This window comes from Ruditapes philippinarum, unplaced genomic scaffold (assembly GCF_026571515.1).
Source record: "Ruditapes philippinarum isolate M1 unplaced genomic scaffold, ASM2657151v2 ctg1239_1_1_1_1, whole genome shotgun sequence".
In the NCBI taxonomy this organism is placed as follows: domain Eukaryota; kingdom Metazoa; phylum Mollusca; class Bivalvia; order Venerida; family Veneridae; genus Ruditapes; species Ruditapes philippinarum.
The window spans coordinates 446,177-467,215 of NW_026866030.1; the positions used below are offsets into that span (position 1 = coordinate 446,177).

The 21,039-nt window shown below is 31.7% G+C and overlaps 2 protein-coding genes across 3 annotated transcripts in view; both read left to right on the plus strand.

The window, feature by feature from the left end:
- The window catches only part of LOC132731053 (complement C1q-like protein 2), a 44,133-nt gene extending 31,263 nt beyond the window's left edge, over nt 1–12,870 (plus strand). Inside the window, exons 1-4 of one of the 2 annotated variants that reach the window (XM_060717160.1) lie at nt 8,838–9,276; nt 9,863–9,949; nt 10,521–10,607; nt 11,689–12,870. In XM_060717160.1, coding sequence (XP_060573143.1) covers nt 8,982–9,276; nt 9,863–9,949; nt 10,521–10,607; nt 11,689–12,107 — 888 coding nt within the window. In that variant the 5' untranslated portion in view covers nt 8,838–8,981 and the 3' untranslated portion in view covers nt 12,108–12,870. Of the gene's footprint in view, nt 1–8,837; nt 9,277–9,862; nt 9,950–10,520; nt 10,608–11,688 lie in introns of those variants that run through there. The other variant, XM_060717163.1, reaches the window with a different exon arrangement.
- Nucleotides 12,871–17,094: 4,224 nt separating this feature from the next.
- Nucleotides 17,095–19,100, plus strand: LOC132731062 (uncharacterized). The gene is made up of 3 exons (XM_060717171.1): nt 17,095–17,422; nt 18,071–18,160; nt 18,883–19,100. Exons 1-3 carry the CDS (start codon nt 17,113–17,115, stop codon nt 19,098–19,100), a joined length of 618 nt encoding a protein of 205 aa, XP_060573154.1. The 5' UTR covers nt 17,095–17,112.
- Nucleotides 19,101–21,039: the final 1,939 nt, after the last annotated feature.

Consider the following 21,039-nt stretch of genomic DNA (forward strand, 5'->3'; position numbering starts at 1 on the left):
GCATCATACCTATAATGAGGTCAATTATAGTCCGTTTCAGAAAAAAATCGCAAAGCAGTCGACGGAGTATAGAACATGAATTCCATTTAAAGAATGTGAACAGACATCATTTTTAATGTGTAGCAAGTAACTGTTGTTAATTACGCAAGAAGCTTATTATTTTTGCCGATTGATGCACTGATTAAGAAGCGCATGTAGTCTAACTAATTGTACTACTACTACACGTTTAGTTATTGTGATATATTTCTTATGGGTATCTTCTCCTTCTTTCTTACCCAGAACAAAAAAATATCTCAGAATCTAATTGAGCACCTCTAGAATGGAATTGTAGATTAAGTCAAGTGTTTTTGTTGGATTTATGTGTTGACCACACACAATAAAGGTATTTGGTAAGAAATGAAATATTATTTCTATATCCATGGCTGAACGGCGATTCCAAGCATTTTTGGAAATGCTTATACTTGTAACTTTCTACCTTTGACATCGTTTCACGGGAGAAGTCATTCACATCACGCAAAGCGCCGCCTTGTATCAAAATATGATTGACTATTTTCGTTTATGTCCCATTTATATAAGTGCTTCCGTCGTACATGCTACTCTCAATAAACGTTTCTTGTGGTTAAAATATTTCTTAATTTTACGAAAATATGTTTTCTATTATTTTCCATTAAGGAAGTACAAAAATAATGAAAGTAAAATATCATTAGGCAGAAGCAATACCAATAGAACTTACTCATCACCAGCTATGTATTTATCATCTTTACTCACATTCTATTAAGTGAGAAGCGATGAGCAATCTAGCATTAGCATACATGCAATTAAAATAATGATTCTGTTAAATTTATAGAAATGTGCATGTGCAATGAAGCAATGTCATTTATTCGAATATGCAATTATCTTAAAATAAGCAGCAATGTGCAATGAAGTAGGAGAATATTCACATTACAGTAAGCAAATCAACAAATAAGAATGCAGTCAAATACATAGATTTGTAACATGTCATTTAGATACATATAATTATGTCGGATATTCCCTTCCATAAGCTATTGCCTTGACAAGTCGTCATAATAAGTCGGCCACTATATACAGTTTATTCATGTCGCGCAATACGTTCCAAACTCTTACTTATTTAGTGACACAATCTGCCTGTCTATACGATTAAAAGGGTCATTTATTTAAAAATACCGTATCGTACCGAGACTCTACCCACTGAGCTCTCCGGCCATTTACACAAATCCCTCCCTAAATAGTAAACGATTCTGAACCGTGACATACTCCCCTGCTATATTGAAATTCGTCTCCGAATTATACGGAGTTACAGAGCAATGTAAATTAAACTATAATCTGTATTCATTCACGGTCGCACGTTGGGAACCAAATATCACCGGGTAAGAAAAATCTGCAGTATGACGGACTGAGCTATCCGGTCATTTATACATCTTCCTACCTAAATAGTGAACAATTCTGAACCGTGACATTTATATAATCGGCTTTGGAATATAATCAAGTTTGCTTGCAACGATGTCCATATATAGCAATAATTTACCAAGAAAATATTTATATTAACATTTAACTTACTGTCAATTATCAAGTCAATGTAAGTCTATAATTACATTTGCTAATGATCGATTTATACCAGTATAACACCGAAGGCTCGAAAATAAGAAGCATACATGCACTTGAGATATCTTGACATTGCAGCATTTACGCTCCCATTAGGAATGAACGTGCATTATTTATTTTGCACGGGGATGACAAATAAAATTAGATGTGCATCACTTTTTTCAAAACTTTTATTGTCAAGACATAAATTTATTGAATTTTTGACAGGAAACTAAAAGGTTTGAATAATCACAAGAATTAATAATGAAATGAATAATAATAAAAAATATTAAAACATCTAAAATAAGTGGAAAATATTTTGAATATTAATCAGTCGATATTTTCTGTTATCAGTGAGAATGCTGTTTTAACATGGAATGTTTAAAGGTCAGCGGACATCATACTAACGTACTAATTTCATATTTGATCGTGTAGAAAAAACTTAAGTAAGTTTATTTTTCATAATTTACTAATTAAATTATCCGTAATTGCCTAGTAATACCCTTACAAAGTCCGGTATCACACAGATATAAGAGTTGCTACCCGTTATGCAGGTGCGACCTCAAACCTGTAGTGACATACTTATATCCCTATGTAAAATATTGATAGTTCATGATAACGACAGTTTGCTGTGTATCTTGTATAACGATTTGCACTTCCGTACATATTATGTATCAACTTAATGAAAAAATTTGCTGGTGGTAGTTCACAGTCTAAGTCAGTCTAAGTGCTCTGCCTGTCCTGATTTTGTTTGAAGCCCTCCTTGCTACTGATTTTTTATTGCTGTGCCGTATGAGTGTTGCTTTCATTGAACGTCGCCTTTCCTTGTTGATCTTGTTTATCATATTGTTTTTATACTTTGAAAATCGCACCAGCTTAAATTCAATCCATGACGCGCATTTCTTTATTTATTTATTCTAAATCTGTATATATTGTAGACACGCTTGTATGAACTTTAAACCTCAGTCAAAATGAATGTAAATCACTGATAAATGAAGACGTCTCTTACAGGTCACTAGGTACAAGAGTGTATTATAGTAACACTTTGGCATTTACAAACGTCTGTCAAAAATACCCAAAGGATGAAGTCTGATAGATAAAAACATTGTCGCGGCTTTGAAGTTTGCTTTTCTGAATCGTTATAGCGAAGGGAAATTATGGTTGAACAGAATCCGATATAATTTGGTTATGCTAGCTATTTTAGCTATAGAAATGTCTTTGTTGAGACTGTATGTCGAAGTTAGTGTCCATTGTTTTGCTGACTGACAATAGCAAGACACGTTAACATGTTTGACTTAAAAATTACCCAGACGATATATTTACCAATATATCAAAACAACAACAACAAAAAACGTTCGGAAAGTATAGAAACTGTATAAAATTGATTATACTGTAGTAACCAGAGTAAATAATGTATATTTACAGATAATAACCCTTATTTCATATATATGACATACTTGAAGGATGCACATCTTGCTAAAATCTAAAAAGCATTTAATTTTTATGTGACTCTTTTTATTCAGAAATCAATTAAAAGTAAATTTTAATTATTACTTATACATTTATAAGTGCTTGATATCACTGCCTTAACGAAGCCGAATTATTGGTAACATTCCTCGTGTTAAATGTTACATTTTTGTAGATAATTTGTTAGATTTGTTGTCAACCGGTTGAAAGAATTAGCTCAATTACGAGAAGGGAAAATGAAATAATCAAGTAAGTTATTTAAGACGACAGTCTTTTGCGGGGACAAAGAACGAGGCGCTTTAGTGACATATAGATAACCACTGCCTACATCCGCTAAGCATTGGCATTTTCCAAATTCTCTCTTGTAAAACGTAATAACCCGATTGGCAAATAATCTAACTTGAAAGGACTATTTTTGGAAATGAAAGGAATCAAAGTGACTTTTCAAGTTTTCTTTCTTTATTGTTTTTTAAATCTATCAAATTTTGGTAATATAAAGCACAGGGAAAAGTATATGCAGCTGAGATGTTTTGGAAAATACTTTAGGTGGTATATAGTTATTAAATTCTTACTGAATATGTAAAACTGGAATAATAGAATGTACAAGTTATGTATGGGAAGCTGCATTCACTTTAACGGCTCCTGTAAAGTTGGTCATTGCTTTTAAAAAATGCCTGGATTTTATTGACTCTTTATTCATATTGTGTCCACATACATTCTGACAAGATATGTATAATATTCAAAATAATCTCAAATCAGTTTTAATTCTATTTCAGATCAATTCTGCATTCCTTTATGTAAATCAATATAAATAAAAGATGGACAAATGTAATGTGTATAAATAAGAATGCAATCAGCACACACGTAGTGCTCATCACTCATTTGAGCTGCATGCCTCTGTTATAAGATCTAACAAACTACAAAGTTTCAAGTTGTTCTACAAGAACCGTGAAGCAGTTAGGTTTTTTACGTAGCAGACAAAATCTGCGATATACTGAAAAAAGTGTGTATAAAGATAGATTTTCCTCAGGTTTTAGTGGCATGCGCATTTTTTTAAAGCTAGCAGCATGCAAACGAGCAAAGTATTGAAATAACGGGAAAATGAAAGTGTAAGATCATAAGGCAATTCAGTGCAAACATTCATGTTAAACAGCATTTGCGGTTTAAATGCAAATTTGTGTATAAAAAGGTTGATTCTGTATAAATTTAGTAGCGCTCTGATCTATATTGAAGTGTTACCGATTATATCATTTTCTTTCATCATCAAAAGCAATTCATTAACAAGTTTCTCATGGAACTTAAAACGTTTCATTGCAATTGCTTAAAATGTCTGAAATCTGTAGATTGGTGCGTGTATTTGCGATACCAGCTCTTGCAAATTTCAGAATTCAATCTCGGTTTTAGGAAAATTTTACAAGAAGATTATCCCATCATCTGATATACCTACGAATTCCGTCATTTGCCTTCTAAAAATCGAAATTATACGGTATAATATGCATTATTGTACTTATCAGAGTCGTCAAAAAGCCAAAATCACACTCGAACGGCGGTCAAGACATCATTTTCACGAATGATCTTGAAAAGTAAGCGATTTCGTGGAAATAATGTTGTTGAGGGATAAAGTATAATGTATGCGGCCATTTCTTTTTTCAGTTTGATTAAATGGCCAGTTTACTTACCGTGTAGGAAATCATGCCAGGTATCCGCTATTTATTGCACAATTCTGCGTTACTTTTTGCACAAATCATGCGTTTTTTCACATTCCATGGTTTCTGGATATACACGGTGTATATGGAAAGAGAGTATTATTGCAATAAGCGTGGTTAAACAGATTGTAGTATTCACAAAGTAGACCGTATTTTAATAAGAGTATTTTATATATTTGCTATTACTTTATTTTCAACTGGTAGCTTATTTCAAAATATGTCAAAGAAAATGTTATTCAGCTATACTGTATTATCTAGTTATGTTTCAATTTATGTTACCCAAAATAAAATGACAATTAATGATACAAATAAAAAATATATTAAATTCAGCTCCAATTTGAAGAAAATAATGTGCTGCTTTCCATAAAACATTTTCAAAAACAAATTCAGAACATGTTAATAAAGTAAGGCTAGACAGTGTGATTAAAATACAAACTTTATGTCCTTTTTATTTGTAATTTACATTTTGTTAATGTTCATCTTGTTTTAATATGACAAACATATTTAGCATTTTAAAAATTTCTTTGGCGAATATAAGCGGCGGCGTGGTCAGTGGTTAAAGCCTCTGTCTCAAAAATAAATAAATTCTTACTTCTTCATAAAGGGCAAACATGAATTTTATAATGTTTAATAATTCACGATTTAAGAAAATATTAGAGGCTTGTTTCCTGAAAAAGTAGTGATCAATGTAAAATTATTAGTCATAAATGTAGCAAAATGTAAACAAAATACAATGTGATGTATTGCAAAAGACATAACATGAATTTCCAAAAAGAAGAAAAGAAGATGTTATCATCAATGTTTTTCCCCCTTATAAATATCTCATGAGGTAATATGATGAACAAATATCTTTAAGTCTAAGCCCATTCTTCAATTTCTAAGAATTTGCAAGCACGTGGACATTTTCACATCACTAGGTAAATAGAAATCCTTGTATGGAAACAGTATATGTCAGACAAACCACATGTTTATGTTTAAAGCAACCAAAATAACAAACTAAAGGTAATATGTCATGATGGTGAGATTATTATTATAATTTTTTTAGATAAAAGCAGCATTTTCAGATAGAATCATGTTTGCATGCATGCCCCAGATGAGCCCAAAAGTCAATTAAATCAAATTTGAGGAAAAATGTACTAAGATTTAAAGGAAAGTAAAATATTCACAACTTAAATAATTAATAACATGTTATATACGGTGATTCTGTAGTATCTATCACCATATTTTTACTGCGTGACTAACGCAGTAAAGGCTATTCTTGCATATTTTGACCTATACTTTTTATTTTTTTGCGGATTGAACGTTTCGTTTGCAATGTGTTTATTACTTTCTTTGTTCACTTGACAATGTTCATCTTTCAAATACATTTTTCAAATTTTTTATGAACATACATAACAATGGATCATGGCGCCTGCAGCTTTAATATATTCTTAACATTTAAACAGAATCTCACAATTTCAATATTATAGGTACGATCATTTCGTTTAATCAAACAATATTAATGATCCGAATTCTGTTGTTGTTTGTTTTGAAGGAAGGATACAATTTCAATATCATAGGTACGATAATTTTGTTGATTCAAACAATTTTAAGGATGCAAATTCTGTTGTTGTTTTAATAAATAATACGATAAAAATTACTGAAAGAATTTTATCAAATAACCGTGTCGCCTCACAGCCGTGCATTTATTTTGACGTGACGTCATTGCGTTACACACACCTAGTTTAAGGACGCGATAAATGTTTGCGTTACATATTTGCGGGTCTGTGTACGCGCGCGTGCGTGCGTGCGCGTGTGTGTCTTTACTTCAGTCTTCATTTTGGGTATGTGATAAAAATATTATTATATTCGAGTTTGTTCTTACTGATTCGTTGAATAAAATAATATTTTATTCAACTCGTTCAATAATTTCAGTATTGAGCTTACATTCATTCAATATCCTTTATTTAAGTTTCCTTATTGCATCAAATTTTTGCTTTTTGACAAAGGGAAGAGAACTTCGAGAAAACGTCAAAAGTTATGATTCCCAAACTGTTGGACTAATAAACATGTCAATATACATTTCAAAATATCTTAATATTCAGACACCAATATTTTTCAGAATTTAAATCGTTTTAACTACTTTTTAGGGTACTAGTTTGCTAAAGTAAAATGATTTATCAAAAATGAAGATCAATATGTTAGAGGAGTGTTGCCATAGTGGATAAGGTGCCTTGCCTCTCAAACCATAGAATATTGGTCCGAGCCCTAATCGTGTCACAGCCATTTCATATCATATGTAAAGGGTTAATTACAGAATTAGGAATCGAGTTTCAAATAAGTAACAAATTAAACTAACTTGTCGACTTAAAATTACAATGTCGTCGTGCTTCTGAACAAAAATATATTTATGAACAGTTAGATTGGCTTTCTTTACGCCTAATGTTAAGAAAATGGTATTTAGTTGGTAAATCAAAAGTAATCGTTAGAAAAATGAACATTTGTATTTAATCAAGTGAATCTCTCTTTAACATTCGCCCTGGATAATATATTAAAATGCGTATCTATTTTCTCAAATCTTTAGAATATATTTACAGATAAACAAAAAAGAGACACGTGTCGACTACCGACAGCTTTGCGTTAAAAGTATTGCAACTAAAGGAGAGTAGTTAATAGGTGACGTGTAAAAAATAGACTCCTTTCTTTCTGTCTTTCCATTATGACCACTTTTGCTGATGGTCTGTTGAAATATGTCCTCAGTTTGATAATTCTGCTGTGACAATAGTCTTATAGTTCAATGTCTAATATCCACGAGAAGCTGAATAAGCAAATGTAATTGTTTTTTGTTAACTTTCATTTTAAAGAAATCACGTTGTTATTGTTTTCCTCTAAGTTTCACAAATAGATATAATAACAATAATAGAACAGGGAAAATAAACGCATCCGGAGTGAAAATTTCCTTGTCTGAAACTAAGCGTCTACTGTTAGGATATTTCGCGAGTGGACCTGTACAAAAGTCATCGTTAACTTTGAAACATTGGACATAGACTGCCTATGAGATTTTCACCCCGTTGCAGTCTCCAATGTATAACAAAACAACATTGAAACGCCTAGGCTCGTGTAGCCGGATGTTTTCGGTATAGTCTGGAAAAAAACCAACACATTACCCCATTCAGAACCTGCCGTCCAGATTTGTCCTCAATCTTTTGAATGAATTTGATATGAGAGTCAGAAAATCAACGTATGTAGCTATGTTGGCAATGCAGAATAAAGATTGATGCATTTATGAACTACATTAAAAATCAGACAAGGGTGAATTTTTGTGTTTAAATGTTGAACTCTGCTGAAGCCGGTGCAAGGCGGGTGGACGGTAACATTTAACAGTACCATCCATGAACAAGCTCAATCAAACCCAGCCTGCACTATTTTCAATGTTGTTGTTTTGGACGTTCTTTAGGGATCCTTGTTTATCCTGTTTTAGAGATACCTTGAAACAAGCTTCAATTATTTGCAGATAAGAATTAAAAATCAATTGAAATTTGGGTTATTTATTGACTTAAATAGTTTTAATTTTCTATGAAGCAACTTAATACGCATAATTTATATACCCAGAAAGTTCAATCGAAGTATGATTATTATATTTCGTCCTTCGTTTCTATAAAATCAGTCGAACTCTGCCTACATCCAGTCTACCATACAGTGATGAGTGCATGATATAAAAGCATAAACTTCTCTTTTGCATAATGTTAAGGCTGTACAACATACGATTTTCGGCGGATGTTGCCTTCTGCCATTTGCTTCTGATCCATGTAGGAATATCCAATAAAGATATTCTAGTTCCAAACTTTTTTTCGAAGTCTTTCAGCTGAATTTTTGTGGATGTAGTGATGTCATTCATACAGTCAGCCTGCCAATGTCACTTATACAATGTATGTTAAAATTGCGAATGCTTCCTAATTAAATTTTAGAGATGGAGATCCAATGAAGAGTATGAAACAATTTTTGTCGCATCTTGTGTTTTACTATTCTTTAAAGGAATTACTAAGCTTTCAGTAGCTTATAAAGAATGAATATCCGAATATAAATTTTCAACACCTTCATAACATCACTTCACAACTTTTTTAAATATCCCTATTTTTTCCCCTATTTTAGCAGTTGTGTTGTATATAAATGTAACGTCACCATCATTTGGTAGTATGCGAAAGGTTCCATACAGTCAGCGACATAATGGCACTCACTATGTTCTTTGCGTTTTCTGCCTTAATTCAACTGTTTGCAGCTCATTTTTCTATGGCTACTGAACCGGTATGCTCCAAATTTTCTTACGAGGAAAAGCTTCTTGAAAAAATGATACGCACGGAGATTAAAGTAGAAACAATGCAGAACGAAATAAAGAAAACAGAAGAAACTGTCTTGAATACGCTTGTGGAAATAAAAAAGACAGCTTTGGATATTCAAGATAAGTTCAAGGGCTTCAGCAATGATCTCACGACAAAAAATGTACAAATGCAAGCAAAGGAAGGTAAGTCCTTTTGTTGTAAGAAAAATACTGCTTTTTATATTTGTGCAAAAAGATATAAAAATATATTGCTAATGTTTACTTAAGATTTTACTCTAAATACCGGATCAATCATGACATTGATTAGGTTAACAATGACTTATGAATGAATAATGAATGAATATAACTTACATGTACATTTGTACTTATTTTCATATACTTGTTCTTACTAATAATCATTTCTTTGAGCATTGTTAATTGCTATATAAATGTTATAAATTGAAATGAAAGTGTAAATGGTGAGAAGTGAAACTATGCCGATACTGAATTATGGTTAAAAGTATATGTATAAGCCATATTCTTAGAAAGGCGAAATGTGAAAATAACTAATAATAATCCAATTTATGCCCTATGACACCGCATATAGCTCTCGACGTATATAGCTCTCCGGTGAGCTTATCTGTTTCGGTGTAGACATATATATCTCTTCAAAACCTAACAAACGATTTATATATGTTGCGTAACAGCGCTACCCTGATGAAGATCCGATATGTAAATAATTATTTATGTCTGATAAATAAATCATTGATGGATGTAATTTTTTTTTCAGAGCGAATCGCAAACCAATTTGAAGAATTGACAAACAATATCACGGTGAAAATGGAGAACGAAAGCGATATTTTGGCCAAACTTAAAGGTATTTTTTTATTATTTTCAATGTAGTTTTTTACTGATAGATTCCGTCATGAAAGTATCAAATACTGAACATAAATGAATAAATTCGATAATCGCTACACTGTTTTTTAATAATTTTTTGATAAGACTTATATTTCACGTAATTTTTATTGGGAATCACATCGAAAACAATGTTTAACTTGACTTCCTCAAATAGAAGGCCATTTTATAGCAAATAAGTGTTTTTAATCATGTCAAATTGATGATGGTGATGATGATGAACCATTATGATGATGATATACTAATAATTATTATTTCGATGATGTAACTGGTAATGATGCCAAGACTATTTATTGCATGCTTATACTTTGAGAGCCCTATCCTTCAAAAAGGTGCATATTGACGTATACTCTTTGTTGGGAGCTCTATACGATTTCGTATTCGTTGTAACATGTCGACGAAAAAAGATCCCTGGAGAGCTATATTTGTTGCGTAACGGCGCCACCCTAATAAAGATGCAAGATGTAATTGTTAAATTTATTTCTAATATTAACGTTTCGGTAAATAAATCATTGATGATAATATTTTTTCAGAGCAATTCGCAAATCAATTGGAAGAATTGACAAACAATATCACTGTGAAAATGGAGACAGAAAGGGATATTTTGTCCAATCTTAAAGGTGTTTATTTTTAAATAGTGCCAATGTAGTTTTATTTACTGATATCTTCCGTCATGAAGGTATCAAAAACTTATCATCAAATGAATTAATCCGATTTTCGTAATACTGTTTTTATTGTATAAAAGAGGGTGATAACATGATTATGATGTTGATGATTTACTTGTGATGATTATTTTGATGACGCCAGACGGTACCAGTAATATTGATGATGATGATGATAATTGTGATGATGTACTGATGATTATTATTATTATTTGATGTTTTGTTGTAATGATATTGATAACAATGATGTTGACAATGATGGTCTGGTCATGATAATGATGATGATGATGTCTTGACAATGATAGTAATGTTGTTGTTGTTGTTGTTGATGATGATGTCCTTTTGGCGATTTTGATGATGTGCTGATAACGGTGATGATTATGATGTATAGACAGTGATAGTAATGTTGGTGATGATACTAACGTAGATGCATTGATGCTGCTGCTAATGATGATGATGATTATAAAGAGTATTGTTGTTGTTGTTGTTGTTGATGGTGATGATGATGATAAAGATGTACTGGTGATGAAAATGATGACGTACAGATGTCGATGTTCTACTGATGATGGTGATTATTGAATGATAATGATGATGTTGATAATGATTATGATGTACTGATGTTGTTGATGGTAATAATTGCATGATCCTGATGATGTTCTGATGATAATTACTGAGATTATGATAATGATGTAATGATGGTGATAATGATCAAATACTGAACATCAAATGAATTAACCCGATTTTCGTAGTTCATCTTTTTTTATTTACAATGCTTTAAATAAGTATTTCGTTATTACAGTATTGTTTTTTGGTCTATGAATGGTAACTCAAAAATAAACGAACATTTAAATTAGATACATGAAAGCAACTCGAGAACATTATGCTTGCGTCTTTTATGTTTTAGGTTAAAATTCTATGAAAATCTGGAAATTTTACATAATGTTTGGTTTATTTTTATAAAAATAATTCAACTGAGTTTGATTTGATCCTTTTTAGTATACCATATAAACTAAAAATGGAAGTAATTTTGTATTTACAGAATCAATTATACAACCAAGTGTAGCATTCCATGTTCACAATGTCAATGACTTGGTCCTTGATACCAACAACGAAGTGCTAGTATTTGAAAGTATAATTACAAACGAGGGATCAGGATATGACAAGTCAACAGGTATATTCACAGCACCAATAGAGGGAACTTATTTCTTTACTGTACATGTCTGTACTGCAAACAGCAAATATTCTCCTATTGGACTAGTCTTGGATAGTACATTTGTTGCGAGATCGATAAATTTCGACAAAGATACTTATACTTGCGGCTCGGTATCGGCTATAGTTAAAATAAAATCAGGAGGGCAGGTTTGGGTGGCAAGTACAAATTATGACACCGGTTTCGTTTTAAGTGGAGAGAACATTTACATCACGAATACGTTCAGTGGAATGCTTATAAGTAAATAGTCAAACAACTTTATTTGAATAACATTGCCTTGCATTTTCGCCATTCAAATATTGTTTTAATAATTATCATCTATAACATGTTTTTTGTTTCTGTACTTATGACAATAGATTGGTTTCCATTGAGTCATTTACTCTTCTAAATTTATATTCATGTTAATGTAGTAGATCTATACGACTATTTTTCTCTCTAGTCGGATGGATTGAGTGCGCATGCTGGCCAGACTTTATACTGGTGGGATTGGTCTCTCATTAACATTCCCAGCGCTGGGAGAACTTGTATTTTTATACCACTTTTGCCTCCGATGAATTTATAAGCATCATAGAAATATCATACGAGTATAACTACTTTATGCACTGGTCCATCATTATCAACAGCCTTGCTTTCAATCAAAATAGAAAATCACAGGAAGTCAAGAAATTATTATTAGATGAAATGTATGTAAGCTTTGCACACAATTTTCCGTCATATACCATTCTCGATGGAATTTTCTTTTCAGAAATAAAATACATGTATATATTAAATAGGTATTGTAAAATAAAGGTTATTTCAATCTGTACATTGATCTATAAAGATGAAACTATTACTGAATAAGACGTACCGCCGATTCTTGGTGAAACATTACTCTCCTTCGAATTAACAAACGTTGCCTTGGTATGTGCTCGTTTTGTTCAATATGTTATCAGTGGTTATTTTGTTCTTCTCCAAAAAAAAAAAAATAGCTGTTGCAACATGTGCGAGAATGGAATGTGAAATCGTTATTGACCAGCCTTTCAATCGGACGAAACAGATGGACAATCACACCTTACCTAAAAATATTTTATTTTTAAAGATTAAAAGTTTCAGAAAATGTTGTTTTTTCTTTACTCCGTTGACGCATTTGAGTTTCCTTTTCTTACATACCTTTGATGCCATTTAAAAAGCACATTGCAACATAGCTCAGAATCATAGACAGCATGAAGCTTTAGTTCTGATTCTTACATAATGATTTATGATCAGGGAAACATTATATGGTGTAATGGTGTTAAGGAATGTCCTGAGTCCTGAGGTACGAGTAAAGCAATAATCAAATTTGTTATCAAAAGCGGGTGCGTAGGGGTGGGTGGGGTGTAGGAATATAGGGAATTACTTCCAATTTCCAATTTAAAGGAATATGCAAGTTGTAGCCACAAATAGTATCCTTATTATAGCTGGACCTAACAAATATCAAAATGTGGTGCATATAGATGAAAAGAAAATATCGTAAATATTCGTCAACAATACACACCGTAAATATTCGTCAAAAATACACCCCGTTATAAGTAAAATGAACCTCATCACCGAAAGAAATTAAAATAAATATGCAATTTGTTATTATAGAAATTTATCACAATTCACGATGCTTTACAGAATTACATTTTAAAGATCAGCTCTAAAACGTCATAATGTAACTTGACGAAAATTTCATAACGTCTGCTGCAAAAATCATAAAAATGACTTTAAACAAAAATGACTAGTAAAAGTAAAGTATGAACTAGATAAAATATGTGTTTGATTACCATATAAAGTCAACGTTTTTATCACGCCATTTGCCTTAATATTACATATGTTGTTTTCCATTTGAAATATATTTCAATTCAATGCAATAACAAGAACTCTACTGAGGTCTTGAAGCATAAAACATAAAATTTATATTTTTTTAAAAGATAATTTGGGAAACTTTCAACAGAAATATACGCAAATGACTACAAGTGGGGGCGCGGCCGAGTGGTAAACGCGTCGGTCTAGTAATCTAGGGATACCTATAAGGATTGTTGACAGTGTGGGTTTACAACCCCGTCAAGGGCAAGCCGCTGTTTCTGCGAACAGGAAACTTTACATTCATTGCTTAGTACATGTTGGTTCCAGGAACGGATTCGAGAGTGTTTCAATAAGCTTATTGCTTTCAACACAATCAAACTTAAATGAATTAGTACGTCAAACCAAATGACAAATATAAAAAACACCAAGAAGCAGTGGGTCCATTGCATCGGCAGTGGACAATGGCGGTGAATCAATATGTCGTCTAGTTTATTTTTTGCTGGCATCGGTATGTTTAAAACCGATTTCTTTTTAATGTGTTACCGTTTTACTGGAAACACCTAGTGAGACTAGAACCCATTCGTATGTATTCTTTTTCATATATGTTTGACATAGGAACTACACCATCCACTGTATAAACATTATTTTATTATTAGGCAGGGAAACTTAACATATTATGTTAATATAGACAAATCCTGCAGATTAACCTTTGAACTAAAAAGCTCATACATGTCTTCCAAAATGTAATAATTGAAGGGTCACAATTAGTGATGGAAATCGGATGAAATTTGTCCCATTCGATCATCGGTTAAGTCGGATGGGACATAATCGATAACTTTTTGAATAAAGTCGCGTTAAAAAGAAATAGGGAAGTATCATTTCTTCCCAATCTTCCCAAGGCACTTGATAACATTCAGTAACATGAACTTCATTTTCCACTTTTCAACATAGTTTTAACCTTATATAGTCATAATTTTACGAAATAGATTTTATTTTTCAATGGATGTCAAATAACATTCAAATCACATTATATTACTATTGATTACATTCACGTATTGATCCTGTTCAACTCCAAATTGTCTCTGAGATGATTTTTTGAGATCGGTGAGGTGTTCTTTAAAGAAAATTAACGTCAGAATTAATTCCCTTTGATACTTTACTGCAGTAAGCATTTTCGACGACGTCGCGGAACAATTTTTTTGTAAATCGATTATTGTCGCTTTACATAACAGTAAATGATTATCGGCGACTTGTGACAATCGGAACATCACTAGTCACAATGAAGTATGTCACTGAAATACTTTTTATGGGATTCTAATTAATAGGGGTCTTCTGTATTGCTGGCAATACTATTAAAAAAAATGCTGTCGAATGGTATCCAAAATGTTCAGACAGAACAGTGAAATCAATCTGATAAAACGAACAGAAGAAAATGGCTTTATTATTTGGGAAGGATTTTGTCTTATAAATGTCAATGAATGAATGTTTCACTGAACATATAGATAATTGTGTTTTCTATCATTGCGTTGACATTTGTTAATGTCTGTCTATAATATATTATTGGAAAGAAATGTCAGACAGACCTTTAGACATGTATATGTTAACTTATGTTAAAGCTGGCTGAAACAAGTTTTCCTCCCTTAAACTCATAAAACTTTTGCAGTAAGTTCCTAAAGAAGTCAAAATAGAAAACTTAAAGATTGCCAAACATGGCAAAGTACTGAAAGCATGAAAAAACAATCGTACCGAAACTGGGCACACGTGCTTTCACTTTCTGACATTGCATGTATAAAGCTATCTATTTAAATACATTACATGTATAAAGTTATCAAGTTGATTTTTAAACAAGTATATAAATAATGTAGGCCTACTTTTAAAACAACATGATCTGGTTTGGTTAGAAAAACACTTAAATCTATTCACCTCGACACCCGTATATCTGTGAGGGTATTTAAGGCAACCCTAAAAAAAAATGTTGAGCGTTCTTTGCGTTAATTATTCTTTGCGGTAATTTGGCGCAGTCTCCGCCATGTTTTAATAAGAAAGAATAAAGGCAATGAATAAACAAAATATTCTTTTCTTTTTAGGTAAGTATTAACAAGTAAGACAAAGAAAAAGACTTTCCACGATAGGTTTATTCATTGTTTTTTTCGTTTATCATAACTGTTATCAATGACATGGTATTGTTTTGTTGGCAAACATGTTTAAATTTTAGAGTCATGTTTTCGCGGATAAACGTTTTGCATACGTATTTTGAGATTCAACTTTTGTTGATGCGCCATTGACAGTCAATGTCTGTTATAGATAGAAATGCAATGTTCATGGTCTTTTTCACCCTATAACACAAGCGTAATTTGATGATACAAAATAGAACGATGAAACAATGAAACACTGACCCGGCCATTTGAAGTACCAATGCTGAAAACAAACCACTAGAAAATGACAATGAAAGTGTACTTCAAAAGTCATTGTTCATTATTTGAAGAAAGTGTTCTTCTTTGTTAGTCAAGAGCTCTTCATTTCTGGACTTTGGTTTTGAATTTTAGTCGGTCAAATGCTTATAGGGCAAGATATTTTTAAAAAGTAATAAAATGAATATTAGGGGAAGGAAAGATAAAAAAGTGATGACAATCACTTTACATTAAGATTAGCTCGAACTCACTGTTCGGTCCCAGCAAAATCTATTTTACAGTAAAATGACTGTTAAACTTTCACCTAATAAGACAAACAATAAAAACAAATGATATTTACCATTAATAAACCACATTAATCATAATTTATGAAATATCTTGTAACCAAATGCGACAAATCACGAGAAATGTCAATAAATATTCAAAGCGCACACATCTGCACACGCTATCGTTTGACTATTGTCCGTAACTTTGCATCAAGATCAAGTACGTATGTTTCACAACAAATTTCGATCGATTAGACCGAAATATTGAGAAAATAGAACCTTTTAGTCGAACATTAAAAGAAGCTGCATTTATAACTTTACATTGACTGTCGGAGAGTCATGACTTGCATCAACAGATTTAAACACTTTAGCAACAGTTATTTTTCATTTTTTGTTTTTCAAAAAAAAAAAAAAAAAAAAAAGAAAACACAAAAAAAACACAAAAAACACACACAGGAATTATCATACAATATTATTTATAATTAAGGTGGCCTTAATAAATCTTCTTTTCAAATTATTAAAATTTGTTGAATAGCTCTTTTTAGGGGCCACTCCTACATAAACATAAGTTGTATCAACTCAATCTGCACTTTAAGTATTTTTTGTCTTCTTTTCTCTTGGTTATCTTATACCAAAAAACAGTGTTACTTTTTCAATATATCCTTTTCTATTCTTATTCAAGTGCTTGTACAAGAAAATATCAGCTTTTAATAAACACAAATTGTTAAACATTTTATAGTCTGTACTTTACGGTCGCACTTTACGTAAAAATGTCTCTTACCATTTACTTTGCGATTTCTGCATTGTTCCAGATTTACGCGACTGTTTTTTCTGTGGCTACTGAACCGGTTTGTTCCAAATTTTCTTACGAGGAAAAACTTCTCGAGAAAATGATACGCACAGAGATTAAAGTAGAAACAATGCAAAACGAAATAAAGAAAACAGAAGAAACTGTCAAGAATACTCTTGTGGAAATAAAGAATACAGCGTTGGGAATTCACGATAAGTTCGAGAGCTTCAAAGATAATCTAACGGGAGAGACTGCAGCACAAATAAAAACACTACAGGGGGAAACGGAAGGTATGTTTTTTTTTATCAAAAACAGTACTCAACAACTTTAAAGTTTGGCTTTAGCATAAGAACAGATATCCTTACTCAAACATTATCGACCGCCACAGCGTCCAGATGTTTCTATTTAATGCAATGACAATTAAGGTAATCGTTTCAAATATATAATCTTTGTTCTTATCATCAACAAGTATAATTATGCTATGTAAAATGTTATTTTATATTTTTTATTGCATGTAAGAACCAACTTCAAGTCATACATTATTTTTAATTGTCTATATTTTTTCCTGAGTTTAAGATTGGAACATAATCATAATAAAAATATCATAGATTTTCTATACTCATTTTAACAGTATCTCAGATCAATATATCCCCTTACATTCCTTGTAATTGGAACAAAAATATTTTAATATATTTATCCTGGTAATTTCCAAAGAATAGGCAGCATTCTATGAATACAAAATGTAGGTCAGTGAGTAAATACATCATTAAAGTGTAAAATAACAGCAATATAGAAATTTGTAAATCCAAGCTGAGTGCGCAAGTTATCTGTAAATCCTTTTAACTGATTTCACTTGAAGATATAGTTAAATGGACTGTTTTCTCAATCCTGACAAATAATTAACTACATACTGTACATGTTTGTTGTTGTTTTCTTAGATCAACTCGAAAACATATTTGACGAACTGAAAATCAATCTCACGATGAAAGTTGGAAACGAAATGGACAGCTTTGTGGCAAAGCTTAAAGGTTATCTCCTCTTTTTTATATTCTAAATGTAAATATTTTGTAAGATTTTTTTTTGGAAGCTCATAAATTTGTGATAGAATTAAGCATTTTATCAATATAATTTTATACTTGTTTGAAGATACCAGTATCGCATATTTGTAAGTCTCTTAAGTATTTAAGTGAAATGTTTTTTAAAACTAATTTTTGCGTAAATCTGGTTTATAAAGTTCTTTTCTTTGAACTGTCTTATTTACAAATGAAACTTAAGAATCAATTACAGAATATATTACCGAGCATGCAACATTTCTAAATTAATTTTGCTGTTTTAGGTGTTCTTGAGGGATTCCATTTTTTTCACTATTGTAATAAGTAATGAAAATTGAGGTTTCGTTATGAATTATTCATGCATTATTGTCTGAATTGAACAAGGCATCTGATAAACGGTCATTTAATCGTCTGATGTCATACTGTTACCAGTTTCAATAAAAATATCTATCTTATCAATCATTCAAAAAAACCATTAGGTCTTTTTTGTTCTGGTTATTCTTTTTGACTTTACATATCTATTGAAAAGATGACACACGAATTTTTGACCGTATTTTAAATACGTCCATAGTTACTTCTGAATCAACTGACTTTCCATTAAAATACTGTGAAAGGGATATTGGAGTGAAGTTTAAGATGAGCAGATGGTGTTATATGTGCAAATTTAATGAATTAAACAAATTCTATTATATTTACAGAAACAGTTTTACTGCCAAGTATAGCATTCCATGTTCACAGTCTCAAGGATTTAGTCCTTGATACCATCCGAGAAGTTCTAGTATTTGAAAGTATAATTACAAACGAGGGATCAGGATATGACAAAACAACAGGAATCTTCACAGCGCCTATTGCGGGAGTTTTTTCTTTTCTGTACATGTTTGTACTACAAAGGCAAAATTTTCTCCTATTGGACTAGTCTTGAATGGTACATTCATTACAAAAACGATAAATTATGACAACGATCCTTATACTTGCAGTTCGGTTTCAGCCGTTATAAAAATGAAATCAGGAGAAAAGGTTTGGGTTACATGTACAGCTAGTAGATCCAGTTACGTTTTAAATGGAGAGAACATTCACGTGATGAATACTTTCAGTGGAATGCTTATAAGTAAATAGAAAAAACATCTTTATTTTTATAATACCACCTTACTACCATTTATTTTATCATAAAAACAACGATTTTCTTTGATCAGCACAGTGCAAGTATTTTAGACAGTGACTTATATGCGCAAGTCTCATGTGCCATTTAACAATCATCTAACTCGCATAAAAAACATACACGATTAACTGAAAGTAACTTTATACATGGTGTATATATTAAAATATCATACAGTTTTATATATAATATTATATGGCGTCAACTTTCCACCTGTTAGGACTTCGCCTTGTTAGAAAGGATAAGATACGACAACGCAAGATTTAGTTTGCATCTTCGCCTTTCCGAAATCGAATACAAACATGGAAATTCGATGATAATTTATTGATATAGCAGTTAAAATTGTTTGTGGATTAATACGAATTCATTCCGCAAATTTGCAATTTTTAGCTTGTGTAACCCTACACATACATAAGCATATATTTTACTGTTCTCCATAACAAGACCAGACTTTATTCAAAATGTTCCATACTTTAAAGAACATTTTAATGATTATGAAAGTTTCATGTGAAAATAAAAATGAAATTATATTTTATAAATAAATCGTTTATAGTCGTTCATATTAATATGAATTCAAGTGAAGTCTTGATTTCCATCCTGTCATTTTCTCTTCTAAATGTTTATTTTCCTATTGACGAACTTCTGATGGTGGTGGTTAATGTAGTATATTGTCAGATGGATGCGCTCAATGGTCTGCCTTCATACTGGTGGGATTTGCCTGTCATCACCATTCCTATCACTGGGAGAATTTGTATTTCTGTATCAATTTACGGACCAATATGCCTCCGAAGCCTTTTAAAGCATCATTGAAATATTATTTGAAATTTGTCCAGGCTGTATAACTGTTTTATGTTTTGGTCCCATCATAATCAAACAGCCGTGCTTTCAATCAAAATCATTCTCTACGGTAACGTTTAAGAGAGGAAGTCAAAAAGTTATATATTAGATGAAATGTATGTAAGATATGGACACAATTTTCCATCTGATACAATTCTCAATGGAATTTTCTTTTCAGAAATAATATACATGTATACATTAATAGGTATTGTAAAAAATAAAAGTTATTTCAATCTGTACATTGATTTATAAAGATAAAACTGTACTGAATAAGACCTACCACCGATTCTTGGTGAAACATTACTCTCCTTCAAATTAACAAATGTCGCCTTGGTATTTGCTCGTTTTGTTCAATATGTTATCAGTGGATTTTTTCTTAAAATAAAAATAAAATAAAAATAGCCGTTGCAGCATGTGGGTGAATGGAATGTGAAATCGTTATTGACCAGCACTTCAGTCGGACGAAACAGATGGACAATGACACCTTACCTAAAAATGTTTTATTTTTAAAGATTAAAATTTCAGAAAATGTTGTGTTTTCTTTACTTCGTTGACGCATTTAAGTTTCCTTTTCTTTCATACCTTTGATGCCTTTTAAAAAGCATATTGTAACATAGCTCAGAATCATAGACAGCATGACGCTTTAGTTCTGATTTGTTGCGTGGTAGCTACTTACATAATGATTTATGATCAGGCAGGGAAACATTTTATGGTGTTTTGGTGTTAAGGAATGCCCTTAGTCCTGAGGTACGAGTAAAGCCAGAATCAAATTTGTTATCAAAGGTGTGCGGGTGCGTAGGGGTGGGTTGGGTGTAGGAATATAGAGAATAACTTCCGATTTAAAGGAATATGCAAGTCGGAT

Bases quoted from the DNA above. Each gene is read 5' to 3' on its own strand.
- LOC132731062 (XM_060717171.1), top strand. From the start codon at position 17,113: ATGTCTCTTACCATTTACTTTGCGATTTCTGCATTGTTCCAGATTTAC. The intron at 17,423-18,070 runs GTATGTTTTTTT...TTGTTTTCTTAG, and splicing joins ACTACAGGGGGAAACGGAAG to ATCAACTCGAAAACATATTT. The intron at 18,161-18,882 runs GTTATCTCCTCT...TTATATTTACAG, and splicing joins CTTTGTGGCAAAGCTTAAAG to AAACAGTTTTACTGCCAAGT.